We start from the raw sequence: 13,454 nt of genomic DNA, 5'->3' as shown, positions 1-13,454 counted from the left end.
TGAGCAGGGCACACATTCACACACACGCACCACATACACATGCACATTCATGTCTCACCATGGACCACAAACATGCTTAGTTCATATCTGAATTAACTTTACATATAGAATATTAAATTATTGACTTAAAAATTGCTTTCAAGGCTTTCACACTTATCCTCAAGACAGGAATGCTGAGAAAAAGCATCTGAGGTCATTAAAAGCAGGGCTCTGGCTGAGTGTAGAGCCAGGGCTGAGCTCCCCCTGCCAGGAGGGTCCTGCACAGGGAACCGGGCTCTTCCTAACCAGGCTGCGTTCTGACCAGCTCTTCCTCCGTTTATCTTCTGCCCTCGGCCCCAGTACCAGCGGCTTGCACAGGAGATAAGAACAATGCGTTTCCCATTTGGGCTCTGGCTGGCCTAGCTGACTGGACCTGGCTGCTACAGGAGGTGAGGTGCACGGGCACTAGAGTCAAGACCGGACAGTCGACAAAGATTAGGCCGCGTGTAAATTTTATTTTTCTTTCAGTAGGTGGTACCATTTCTCCAAGAAGTGATGCAGCTTTGCACGTTATTTTAGCGACCGGAACTACATCTGTCGCTGCTTGTGCTTTGGGTTGGTCTTGCAGTAGATGTACCAGCGCCCTCGCCTCTTCACGCGGTAACAGTCCCGGCAGCGCTCCTTGATGACACCCTTGGTCTTGAACCCCAGGGCAGGCTGCAGGCCTGGCAGCAGGGGGCCGGGCAGGGGCAAGGGGCCCATGAGCCCCCACACCGTGGACTTCGTACCAGTGGCACCGACAGAGCGAAAGGGTCCGGGCAGGAGAGTGGAGACAGCTCGGGGCATCGCCAGGTGCGGGCTCAGCCGGAGCAGCGGGCTCAGGGCTGACACCAGCACCTTCCGCACAAGCACAGACGCCATGCTGCTGCGGCCCACCCTGCGGAGGGCAGACGGGCAACAGGTAAGGCCTCCCTGCTCCATGAAGAGCTTCACCACCCGGGGCCTCCCTTATCCCCACCCCCACCCCCACCCCCGGGGAGCCTCCGCTCCACCCTCACCCCTACCCCCACCCCTAAGCCACCTGCACCACCCTCACCCCTACCCGTGAGCCCCCTGCTCCACCCTCACCCCTACCCCACTCCTAACCCGTGAGCCCCCCACTCCACTGTCACCCCCACCCCCATGAACACCCTGCTTCACCCTCACCCCCACCCCCGGGAGCCTCCGCTCCACCATCACCCCTACCCCCATCCCCGCGAGCACCCTGCTCCACCTCCCCCTTCTCCGGAGCTTCTGCTCCACCCTCACCCCTACCCCCCCCCACCCTGTGAGCCCCCTGCTCCACCCCTACCCCTACCCCACCCCTAACCGGTGAGCCCCCCCTCCAGTCACCCCCACCCCTAACCCGTGAGCCCCCTGCTCCACTGTTACGCCCACCCCCAAGAGCCTCAGCTCCCCTCACCCCTACCCCCATCCCCGCGAGCACCCAGCTCCACCCACACCCCTACCCCGCGGGCACCTCCTCCACCCTCACCCCTACCTTGAGCCTCCGGCTCCACTCCCACCCCCATCCCTGGGAGCCTTAGCTCCACCCTCACCCCATCTCCGCCCCCAACCCCGAGAGTCCCAGACTCCATCATCACCCCTACCCCAACCCCGCGAGCCCTCGGCCCCTCCGCCGGCCCCCTGCGCCCCCCGCCCCCGGGCGGTCCCTGAAGGCTGGGGACGCGGCAGGAAGCGCTGGGCCCCCGATGTGCCCGCCGGGAGGGGACAGCATCCAGGCGGCCCTTCTCGGTAGCCGACCCCCGGCCCCTCGCGACCCCCGGGACCCCTGACCTGGCAGGAAGGCGCCCACGATGGCCGGCAGCGCGCCTCGCACGCGCCTGCGCAGTAGGGCAGGGACGCCGCCGCCCGGAGCGTCCGCCAGAAAGAAAAATGGCGGCAGGATCACGTGGCGGCCCCGGCAGTGCCGGGCGCAGAGGCGGAGTCACCAGGGCGTCTGCGCGCCCACCCTGGGCCGCCCTCCTGCCCCCGGTCCCTGGGGTCTCAGGGAATGCCAGAATGGGGAGGGAAATAGATACCTGGAATGCAGAAGTCACAGCCAACCAGACGTTTTTAAAACACGGACGGATACCGAAGTGGAAACAAGAGCTAGAAGAACCCGCTACTTGTATTAGGTGGACATCCTGGGAGAGGTGTGGCAACGCTCAGGGAAGCGGTGACGGGCCCTGGTCCTACCTGCCGCACTTAGTACCTCCTCCCTCCAGCCTTGTGTTAGGATCATTTCCAACAGAGAAGTTCAAAGAGTCCGGCGAGTCCCCTCTGCCCACCGCCCGAGCCCACAATGAGTCTGTACGCCTGCTGTTCCCTACGGGTGTCGGGACCCGCCCGTGTGCGGCCCGCCTGCGCGCCCCGCCACGGCCTCGACCGCTGGGTACCGCACCCCTGCACCTGCTGGGGCCGGCACCGCACCCCTGCACCTGCTGGGGCCCCCACCACCCCCCTTCACCTGCGCGCCCCGCCACGGCCTCGACCGCTGGGTACCGCACCCCTGCACCTGCTGGGGCCGGCACCGCACCCCTGCACCTGCTGGGGCCCCCACCACCCCCCTTCACCTGCGCGCCCCGCCACGGCCTCGACCGCTGGGCATCGGACCCCTGCACCTGCTGGGGCCGGCACCGCACCCCTGCACCTGCTGGGGCCCCCACCACCCCCCTTCACCTGCGCGCCCCGCCACGGCCTCGACCGCTGGGCATCGGACCCCTGCACCTGCTGGGGCCCCCACCACACCCCTTCACCTGCGGGCCCTGCCAAGACCCTGACCACACCCAATCCCCGCTGGGGTCAGCTCCGGGCCTGCCCGTGGTGCCCGTCTGTGGGCATCTTTCTGTCCCGAGAGGTTTCCAGTGCGTGTGGTCCCTCATCAGCAACACCTCCCGGCGTCCGGGCACCCCAGCCCTGCGCTCTGAGTCTCCCCCGTGCCCACAGCCCTTGTCCATCCGGGCGCTGCTCCTGTGAGTGACCCTCCTGACCGGTCTATGAGACAGGCAGCTGGAAGAGGGAAACGCCGGGACTGCGAGCCGGGTCGGCCTACGGTGCCCTAGAGCAGGGGGCCTTCGGGGCTGATCTGCGCTGGGGAGGACATTGAGCGTGCTTTACGGGTCGCTTCACTGAGCTCTGCTGCAGAAATCCCGAAACCCGCTGCTCCCGCGGGGACAGCGACGCGCAGTGCGCAACGGCAATGCACTTACAGGGCCTCTATACAAGGCCCTTCGCGAATGAAAACATGCGATATGGAACACCCCATGATTACCAACTAGCATCAAATGCGAAGACTGCACCTTCGTTTTCCATCCTCCCCTGCCCCACCCCAGGCGGGAATCACCCAACAGCACTGCCGGCTAACGGTGCGCCTAGATTTGCCGCCCCTTGCGGACCGAGCCCGGGCCCAGCCGCTGCACCTGCCGGCGGCTCCCGCCGAGCGCACCGCGCGTGCGCGCCTCCCCTGCGCGAGAAGTGCGGGCCGCGGGGGCCGGCGGGAGCCGTGCGCATGCGTCAGCGTGCCGGCGCGCCGGGTCAGGGTTCAGCCCAAAGATGGCGGCGGCGGCAGTGACCTTCTGCCGGCTCCTGGGCCGGAGCGGTCCAGCGGCGCTGCGCCCGCCCCGGGGCGCCAGGTGTTTGGGGGTGCGGGCGTCGCCGGCCGGGGAGAAGATCACGCACACCGGCCAGGTAAGCGCCGCGGCGTGGAGGCCGCCCTGTCTCGGCTCGCGGAGAACCGGGGGCCCGAGTCCCGTGCCGGCCCGGTTCGGGTTGGGCCCAGGTGTGCGGGTCTCGCGCTGTGACCCCACGGGGGCTCCCCGCTCCTCGGCCTCCAGCTGCAGAGCCCGGCGGCGCCCGGCGTGGTGGCCGAGGCTCCCGCGCCCCGGGGCGGGGGGGCGGGGGGCGGGGGGCGTGGCCGGAGTGTCACAGCTCGGGGGTGCTGTGGCCCGACGCGGGGACGGCGTTGGGGCCGAGTCGGCAGCCCGAGCTGAGAAGCGGCCCCGCGTTGTTGACCGAGTCGCCCGGGGCGCGTTGACCTGCCGCGGGCGCGGGGAGGACACGGGGTGCAGCTCCGCCTGCTGCCCGCCCCACGCCGTCGCTGCGCCTCGTCGCCCCGCGGGCCTTGCCCGAATAAGCCCCTGCTCGCGGCTGCGCTCCGTCCCCCTGTTCGTCACCAAGGGCCGGAGGTCCTGAAGAAACACTTTCGCGGAAGGCATGCGGCTGAGGCTGAGGCTGAGGCTGAGGCTGAGCGACTCCTTTCACAATTAGGCTGTAAAGTCATATGGGGTCTTTTTCTGCCTCCAGGTTTATGACGATCAAGACTATAGGAAAGTTCGGTTCGTTGGTCGTCAGAAAGAGGTGAGAGGTGGGCCTTTGTAAGACGTTGACGTGACGCCGAGAAGTAAGAGTGTACGGGCTTAAATTCTCCCACAGTGAGCGCGCCAGCAGCTCTGGAGCTGCGCGTTTCTCTGAAATGCCCGTGTCTGTGTGTGTTTTGTCCCCCCCCCCCCCACCTCTAAGTGACGTCTTGTGTAAGTATAAACGGGAGTGATCTTTTCTTTCATTTCTGTGCCTTATACTCCTGAGACCCTCAAATTAAAGTCACATCATATTTTGACTCTTCCGTCACCGTGTGGGGTGTGCTTGTCCTATTTCCTGCCCAGCAGACTAGGCTGTGTTCCTGTGGGGACTGACGCTGGCCCACGATTGCCCTTCCCTGAGTGAGGGTGGTGGGTCCCACACCTGTGTTTGACCACAGAGGAAGGGCCCTCCTACAGGAGCCTATGCGCCTCTCGATTCCTCTGTCACCTGCACTGCCACGTCCCCGGTGCTCACGGTCTTCCGAGCCCGTTCGTCCTCTGTAGTCATGGTGAGTTCCTCCTTCCTGGGGGGGCAGCCTTCTTGTTAATCCCCAGCTGTCTGTAAGATGTGTTCCACTCCCTTTGATCATAGTTACATTGTCTGTTAAATTCTCATTAATTACTTCTGTTCCTGCTTTGTGGATGTCGGGGGCATGGGTAGGGTGGGGGACATGGGTTCATGCAGCCTGGCCCCCAGCTCCCTAGCAATTCGGATGCTTTGGCAAGCACCTGGGTCTGCCCCCAGCTCCTCTCTGCTAGAGACTTGGTGTGGCCTCCAGTGGTTTCTGTTTGCCTTAGCCGGGGAGGGGGGCGGATTGGGGGTGGAGGTGGAGGTGGGCAGAGGGGTGACAGGTGCATGGAGGGGCCCTTCAAATCAAAAACAAACAAACAAAAACAGAATCAGTGAAGCAGACGAAGTGTGACTAGATGAGAAGGTGCTGAAGTGTCAGCTCACTCTGTCCACTCACCCAGGTCCAGAACCTTATCCTGGCTCCGGGTCTCATGCTCTGGGGCACATGTTCATGTTGTACGGGTGCATGGTATGTCTGTAAATGATGAATCCTGCTCTGGCTCTCATTCTCACGACAAAAATTTGATATTTAGGAGTATTTTAATGTTGTTTGGGTTTCCCAAAGACATTGTTACAGAAGGTACTTACATATGCTGGAAACTTGTAGGTGAAGTGCAGAGGGTTCCCATATCACCCCCTGTTGCTCACATCTTCATCAGGGTGCTACACGTGTGATAGCTGATCACTGTGAACTTGATGGATGCTGACATGTTACTCACTTGACTGTGGTTTATGTTCATGTTCATGTGGGTTATGTACAATGCATGCCGTGTGTCCACTGTTACAGGATCATACAGAGTGATTTTCCTGCCCTAAAAATTCTATGTGCTCCACCTGTTCATACCTTCCTCTCCGCAGCCTCTGACAACCACTGATTTTGCTGTCTCTATAGCTTCGTTTAGTTGTATTTTAGGAAACGAACTGAATCTGAGCTTAATCTGGAGAACAAGGATGGCAGGAAGTTTGAGAGGTGAACTGGCCTTTGCAGGAAGAAATGGAAAGTATCTGTGTTTGGCTCTTGGCCACTTCTGACCAGAGGTGCCTGATACAGTTTGCAGGATGTATGCGAAGGAATTCATGTGGGCCTGTGACAGGTCTTCCAGGAGGGGACAGTCAGGTGCTGAAGAACATGCCACCCGGCTCCCAGCCTCAGAGGGGACAGAAGCCAGGCCTGCCTTGGTCCATGACTACCTCAGCCTGGCAGAGGGGCCGGAACTGAGCAGATATTCGTCTGCAGGTTATAGAAAGAGTTTCATTGGCTTTGAGGTCATATACATAAAATAGAAAGCCCACGTTTCCTGTCCAATAATGGAAGAGTTTGTGTGGACAAGTGACCGCCGTGAGGAATGGCAGGGATGATGACAACAGTGACAACAGTAGCAATGCCGCCTCTGTGTCACCTTGTAGCTGGGGGTGTGTGTTTATTGTCGCTCTGACTGCCTCTGGATCTGCCGTCCTGACCTCACTGGGCTCTGGATGCTGAGTCAGTGTGGACAGGCTGCTAGGGCAGTGGGCAGCCCATGAGAGACACCAGGGAACAGGTGCCCTCATTCTGCGGCTGCCAGGATTGCTCTTACTGAGACAGGTATCATTTGTAGGTTTGGAAGATACATAATTAAGCAGAGAGCCCAGAACCCTGGGAGGCTGAGGTCCACCCAGCACAGCTCTGCACAGCCCATCCATGAACCACAACGATGATGGGGTGGCTCTGCGCAGGTATGAATGCCCTCACCAGCATTTGTGAGGAGTGGGCATCCGTCCAAGGGAAGGGTGCTCTGGACATGTCCTGCCCATCTTAGACCCCTGGCTGGTAGGCGAGTCTGGTAATGGCTCTGACTCACCCTCTGGGCCCCTTGGTCTTCGGTAGCAGCTTGAAGGTGTCAACCTCAGGTGAACTCGGGGCAGTCCCCAAGGTGCCGAGGCCCACCTTACCTGCTGTCCTGTTGCAATAATGTGAAGCTTGAAGAGGATTCTGTGGAAGTTGTGGATGGAAAGCATGAACTGCACGTGCTGAAGAGAGGAACCTATAGACGGGGCAAATGCAGACTGGCCTCAGGCCCCACCCAGGAGTGAACAGTGTCCTTTTCCCAGGGCTTGCTGGTCATTAGCTCGTTTGTCTTGCTTCTTCCGAGCCGTGGCAGAGCAGACCACTCGCCTGGCGAGGTGACTTCTGTGCTGGGGTGGCGCACAGTACCTGTGCAGAGGCTTTGGGAAAATTCTCGGGAGTTACCCAAGACCAGGAGCAGAGTAAGACTCAGATCATCTTTTGTCTCCTGCTGACTGGTGTTTGACACTGACATGTCAGCAGGCCATCTGAACCGAGGTGACGTTAAGGTGTGTGCACACGCACATGCCTGGGAGGTTTGGGAAAGCTGAAAGAGCCAAAGAGGTGCAGTGGTACCCCAGGGTGTTGGAGCTGCAGGAAGCAGCCCCCACCCTGGACTCACAGAGTTGTTTACTCTTTAGATTCGGCGAAAATCGAAGGTTCTAACGCCCAAGGTTCAGATGGTGGCAGCCTGGACACTAAGCCTTGAGGTCTACTGTCCTCTCTCCCCTGGTGGCTTCATGACCTTGTACCACATGCTCCTCATGTCTGCGCCTGTCCTCTTCCTCCACACTGGCCAGGTCGCCCCTGGACTTGTGTCACCCCAGAGCAACTGTGAACACTGCTGTACAAAAATCCTAGGTGCTATTTTTGAACATTTTCTCTGAACTTGTGTTAAAAATTAATTTGGAAGAAAACCTCAGTTTGTATCATGACTTAAAAGTTATATAAACCTATGTTTACACAGATGTAGAACTAAATATAAATATTGGTGTTTGTATTAAAGATACCATATAATCTGAATAATTGGTTTGGGCTTTTATTTTTAAACCTGTGAATTTCTTTTTTTTTTTTAATAAATTTATTTTTTATTGGTGTTCAATTTGCCAACGTATAGAATAACACCCAGTGCTCATCCCATCAAGTGCCCCCCCGCCCAGTGCCCGTCACCCAGTTACCCCATCCCCCGCCCACCTCCCTTTCTACCACCCCTAGTTTGTTTACCAGAGTTAGGAGTCTCTCATGTTCTGTCTCCCTTTCTGATATTTCCCACTCATTTTTTTCTCCTTTCCCCTTTATTCCCTTTCCAAACCTGTGAATTTCTATTAACAGGGCTAGCATTCGACAGAACTTGGGTGACTCAACTAGGTTATTATTCCTTCGTGTATTGTTTTAAATACTATTTTATATAGTCCAGTGTCTTATGTTGTATTTCTAATGGATTTGATCTCCGTGTGATATAAGGGAGTAACTTCTGTAGGAACTGTCAGTCCCAAAAACAAATTAAAAACAACAGCTTTTTGACAATTGAGTTTAAACCTAAATATCTTTATGCCCAAATCGATTGGCCATCAAGAGATAAACAAGAAGGTAGTTTGACATTGCTAGGTTAGTGATGTGTAGGGGACAGCTGTACAGCTGTTGGACGGCTGCGGGTGTGTGGCACACTGTGTGCCTAAAGACCCACTATGCTTCCAGCTGAGCAAGAAGCGTGGATGTGGTGACTTGCTCTGGTTCATTTCCCTGCTAAGGTCCAGTGCTGCTCCTCCTGGTCTGGCCTAGTCTAGGTGATGGCAGCAAGACGGAGCTCTGATGGTCACCCGCAGTCAACTGGGTGCTGCTTGCTCCCGGGCTCTTTGTATGCTTACGGTTGAACCGAACCCCGGGAATGAGACGTTCATCATGGAAGGTCGGGGTCACTGTGGTGCTGAGTGACGGGGGCAGTCCTGTGTCACTCTCAGGCGTCAGCTGCCCTTCCCGCGGGAGACGGTGGTCTGTCTGACTGCTGTGACGGAGCCTGGGGGTTTGTTAGTGTGGCCTTTGTGACACATTTGTCACTTAGGTAGACGCCGTCCTATTTTACACCATGAAGCTTCATTGTGACACGTGGCTGTGTCTGCAGCAGCAATGAGCACACAGCCCACTGGAGGTGCAGCGTTGAGGGGCGGTGAGGCCATCTGGGGGGCTCTGTGCTTAGAGGAGTTTGTAGGACAGCATGGCTGCACCTCTCGGCCTCACCGTGTGGCCATGCACTAAGTCCACCCTGCCTGGCCATGTTGCACACGTGGTGTGTTATACTTCCCAATAACTTCTGTGTTCGTGGAGACAAAACTTGGAGGGAAAGCTTTACAAGATTGGTTGTCTGTTAACTATAAAGCTTTTTAAAAACAATTAAATTTTTCCAGAACATCCACATTCTGTGGGTTTGGGGCTTAAGCTCCTGTGAGAGGCATGTGGCATCGTCCGTGCTGATGGCAGGCGAGACCATCTGTTTCTGTGGAAGAGTGAGGGGTGGGGCCCTGCTGGATCGCGGGTCCTCTGGACGCAGTCCGCTGGCTTTAGAAAAACTGTTAACTGAGGTTGATTGTGCCTTTCTAACTTATTTCCAGGCTTTATTAAGATTCTGAGGTCCCACCGCCCTTATGAAGGTTGACCCATGTCTAAAACTTGTTTCCTTGTTGTCACTACTGTAAGGCCTCTGCCTGTAGGTGGGGCTCTGGGCACACAGGGCAGGCCCCCGGCTGGGCAGTTCTCACCCCTAAGCCCACACATGAGGTTGACCCTCCACCAAGCAGATGGCAGAGTAGCCCTGGCTGCACTTCCTGACTAGTCTCCGCGGGGCCGTCACTCCCCGTGGTGGCTGCAGGGACGTCTGTCGGGAAGTGTGATGTTCCGCCTCTGTGGCGTTCGTTCCACTGTTGTGTGCTCCACTCAAATGACCCCCAGCCTCCGGAAGCGGGTGATCTTCCAGCTGTGGTCTTGTAGTTGTTTTCTACCCTGGGTGGGTAGTGGTGATGCTAGGTCTAGAGGTGCCATCAGCTGTGGCTCCTTAGAGCCCTAGTGTGGGACACATGCCTGTGCTGAGGCCAAGAGCGCGGTCAGGGATGACATATTGCCTGGCCGGCTTCAGGAAGCACAAACCTCTGGAGCAGGGAAATGCCTCTGGATGCCCTTCTGGATTTGCAGGGCTCTCTGGGGCAGGGCACTGCAGCTCCTGGCATGGGCTGGCCCACGTGCTGGGACATAGAGTCGGCCCCGTAACTGGGCAGGGAGGCACGCAGGGACCGGGTGGTTTGGGTTCTGTCCTTTCCCTCGACACACAGGCATGGATGCTTTACTTTCCTAGCTCGCCCAGCCTTGGGCTTTGTCTCCTTGGCATTGGTTGGGGGTGGCTCTGAGCGACTGGCTCACTGCAGATCACCTATGAGCAAGGCAGTGGCAGGTGTCCCCAGTTTGCCACAGGCGCTCATTGTGAGATCTGTTCTTTGTCCAGCCAGGATGCTTCCCATGGCGCCCACACCCGTGTCCGCTCTGGTCCACCAGCACCCTGCTTGCCCCAACACCAGGGCCTTGCAGCAGGCTGCCGCTGCTGTGGTTCTGTGGAATCTGGAGTTCACCAGTGCCTACAGAGCTCCGGGTGGTGCTCATGTGACCATGGCATCAGTATCACAGATTACAGCATCTTGTAGGCTAAATACCTAGTGGGTGGTAAACACTTCTGATTGAGTCATAGTAAAACAAAAATGTTTCTTGAGTCAAAATCCAGATGAGCTCCATGCATTGCAGTTGCTGTAGCGTCTCAGTTTGTTTTCACTTTGGGTGTCGCCCCTGCCTACCCCCAAACACACACAAACTATCCCTTTCCCTCCTTGACTCACTTGTCAGAGGACCCGGGTCCTTTCCTCCTGTGGCATTGCCCATGGCTGGGTCTTCCTGACTGGGGCCTGTCATGGGGTTTGCTGCCTCCTTCTGGGAGTGTGCAACTTGGGCTGGCTCCAGCAGCTCCGTCAAACTTGGCTTCTTTGTGGCAAGGTTACTGTGTGGGGCCATCGGGCAAGTCCAGCGAAGCTCAGGGTGGTGAGGTGGTGGCCCAGCGTCTCCACATGGGGCTGAGGGTGATGCTGTCTGCCCAGCAGCTCCAGTCTTAATGTGAAAACGCTTTGGTGAGGCTAGGAAGGTAGAAGGAACAGCGATTCTTTCCCTTTGTTTTTACTGGTTTTTAAAAGGAGGTCGTTCCTATAATGAAGTATTTATTGAATTTTAAAATTCACAAGATCAGAGATTTCAGCATATTCGTTGGGTTTTGGTCCCTGTGGGTGCAACACCATCCCCCCTGTGTCCCGTGTTGTCCTGTATTGTCCCTGTTGGGTGCTTCCCCAAGCTGGCAGCTGTGTAGACATGGCCAGAGCTTCCTCGCCTCTGTGACTGCGGAGGACCCTATGATATTTCCTCAGCCCTGGTGCTTGCGTGTGTGGTGCTGGCGGGGACAGTCGGCCTTGGGCGCTGCCTCGGTGTCACTCCTCACGTGTCCCCATGGGTGGAGTGAGAGCCGGGGCCAGGAGCAGAGCCTGTGCTGAAGCCGCGGGCACTGTGCTAGTGGTCTGGTCTGAGAATCAGGTATGGACCAGAGAGGAATGTTGGTAGTCGATTCTGGCACCATTTTCATGAGTTGGAAATTTTAACCAAATGGAAAGTTAAATGTGTGTGGGTGCCTGGTGGCTAAGTGCCTGCCTTTGTCTCAGGTTATGATCCCAGGGTCCTGGGATTGAGCCCCTCATTGGGCTCCTGCTCCGCAGGGAACCAGCTTCTCCCTCTGCCTCTCTCTCTGTTTGTGTTTCATGAATACATAAAATATTCTATTTTTAATTTTTTGTTTATTTATTTTTTAAATCTTTATTTATTTGTTTATGATAGTCACAGAGAGAGAGAGAGAGAGAGAGAGGAGAGAGAGGCAGAGACACAGGCAGAGGGAGAAACAGGCTCCATGCACCGGGAGCCCGACGTGGGATTCGATCCCGGGTCTCCAGGATCGCGCCCCGGGCCAAAGGCAGGCGCCAAACCGCTGCACCACCCAGGAATCCCTACATAAAATATTCTAAAAAAGAAAAGGAATGTTAAATTTGTGTGTGTGTGTGTGTGTGTGTGTGTGTGCGCGCACGCGTGCGCCTGTTAAATTACATGTGTGTCTTGAAATGTCCAGCAATACTAGATGAGGATGGAGGAGATGCATGGAACATGTGTGTGCTGGTGGGACCTGAGAGTGTGGGGTTGTTGTCTATAGACACTTAAATTTCCTAAAATGACCAAGCCTTTGTCCTTGGCTGCACAACTTTTTCTTTTTCTCTTGTTCCAGGTGAATGAAAACTTTGCCATTGATTTGATAGCTGAGCAGCCTGTGAGTGAAGTTGAAAGTCGTGTGATCTCGTGCGACGGTGGCGGGGGGGCTCTTGGCCACCCGAAAGTGTACATAAACCTGGTACCGTGTCACCTGTCCTTGCTGCCCTAGTCTAAGTGGTCTCGTTCCGAGTGGCTCTTGTGCAGACTGACTGCATGCTCGCCCATATGATCTTTCCCACTGACCACGCGGGCAGATTGGGTGAAGGGCACCCTTTTGCCTGGGACGTGCCATGAGGTGCTGTGTGATGTTTTTAGCGTTACCAGCAGGGACAGACCGGCCACTTCCTTCCACACACGTGGGTTCTGTCTGCCTGGAGCCTCATTTGGGTGCCCCTGCACACACACAGCCTTGGAGCAGAGAGGTCCCAGGGCGTCAGAGCACGAGGGGGAGTGGGGGCTGAGGCTCAGCCTGCTGCGGCCTTGATGGAGGGGAGGGAACCAGCAGCACCCTAGCGCCCTATCTGCTGCTGGCCTGGGGGTGGCAGGCCTTTGCTTAGCACCCTACCTGCTGCTCCAGTCTATTGAATTCTGGGCTCAGGGTGAACCTCGGCCCTCCTGAGCTAAGGCCAGGAGTGACTGCTCGCTAATCCTTGTCCTGGCAGCAGTCCTTTGAGATGACCACATGTTCTGGTCCGGGAGCTGGAGCTGCAGCTGGGGTTCACAGGCCACTGCCCACAGCTGCTGGCAAGGGCGAGTGGAGCCAGTCAGACCTGGGCCTCTGGTGCCCTGACGGTTCTCAGTTCAGTAGCGACCTCAGAGGTTTTGAGCCATTTCTAGTTGACATTGTATTTCAGGTTCTGTGCATGACTTCTTGTCTAGTGTCTGAACCTGTTTAGATTGGAAGCACAGTATAGAAATGAGATCTTTCTTCTTGAATCTTTTCAGGACAAAGAAACAAAAACGGGGACGTGCGGCTATTGTGGACTGCAGTTCAAACATCACCATCACTAGAGCAGCCATGCATCCCGGCCCCGGGGGCCTGCAGGCAGCTGGGTGCACACACCCCACAGGTGAAGGGCTTCTCGCTGTTCCTGGGGCACCGCTGGTGCCGAATAAAGAGTGTTGTATCCAGGATGGGCAGCTGTGTGCTTCTTTCAAAGAACGGACTTCAGAAAATGAACGTTCATGTAGAGCGCAGGCTGAAGTGGGGTCCTCCTCCGGGGTGTGTGTTGGGTGCTCTGAGCACTTGCTTTACTCCGTACAACCACATGGAGTAGCTGAGGGGTGAGAGGGGAGAGGTTTTATGAAAACATGGTGGTTCATCAGCCTTAGGGCTCCCCTA

At 57.0% G+C, this 13,454-nt stretch overlaps 2 protein-coding genes across 2 annotated transcripts; one reads left to right on the top strand and one right to left on the bottom strand.

The window, feature by feature from the left end:
* Positions 1–474: 474 nt before the first annotated feature.
* MRPL36 (mitochondrial ribosomal protein L36) lies at positions 475–1,960 on the bottom strand. The gene is made up of 2 exons (XM_055308311.1): positions 1,816–1,960; positions 475–916 (listed from the first exon to the last, which is right to left on the bottom strand). Exon 2 carries the CDS (start codon positions 898–900, stop codon positions 568–570), a length of 333 nt encoding a protein of 110 aa, XP_055164286.1. The 5' UTR covers positions 901–916; positions 1,816–1,960; the 3' UTR covers positions 475–567.
* A 1,579-nt stretch (positions 1,961–3,539) lies between these two features.
* On the top strand, positions 3,540–13,244 carry NDUFS6 (NADH:ubiquinone oxidoreductase subunit S6). The gene is made up of 4 exons (XM_055308455.1): positions 3,540–3,708; positions 4,324–4,377; positions 12,129–12,251; positions 13,058–13,244. The coding sequence occupies exons 1-4, from the start codon at positions 3,574–3,576 to the stop codon at positions 13,121–13,123; spliced, it is 378 nt and encodes a 125-aa protein (XP_055164430.1). The 5' UTR covers positions 3,540–3,573; the 3' UTR covers positions 13,124–13,244.
* The last annotated feature ends 210 nt before the right edge of the window (positions 13,245–13,454 follow it).

Source organism: Nyctereutes procyonoides, unplaced genomic scaffold (assembly GCF_905146905.1).
Source record: "Nyctereutes procyonoides isolate TBG_1078 unplaced genomic scaffold, NYPRO_anot_genome, whole genome shotgun sequence".
NCBI classification, from domain to species: domain Eukaryota; kingdom Metazoa; phylum Chordata; class Mammalia; order Carnivora; family Canidae; genus Nyctereutes; species Nyctereutes procyonoides.
Note: the sequence above shows the minus strand (reverse complement) of the source record. Positions and strands in the feature narration are given on the sequence as shown.

What these genes read in the sequence shown, in the direction of transcription:
- NDUFS6 (XM_055308455.1), top strand. Translation starts at nt 3,574, where the DNA reads ATGGCGGCGGCGGCAGTGACCTTCTGCCGGCTCCTGGGCCGGAGCGGT. An exon ending in TCGTTGGTCGTCAGAAAGAG is followed by an intron (nt 4,378 to 12,128) that starts GTGAGAGGTGGG and finishes CTCTTGTTCCAG; the next exon opens with GTGAATGAAAACTTTGCCAT. An exon ending in CGAAAGTGTACATAAACCTG is followed by an intron (nt 12,252 to 13,057) that starts GTACCGTGTCAC and finishes GAATCTTTTCAG; the next exon opens with GACAAAGAAACAAAAACGGG.
- MRPL36 (XM_055308311.1), bottom strand. Translation starts at nt 900, where the DNA reads ATGGCGTCTGTGCTTGTGCGGAAGGTGCTGGTGTCAGCCCTGAGCCCG.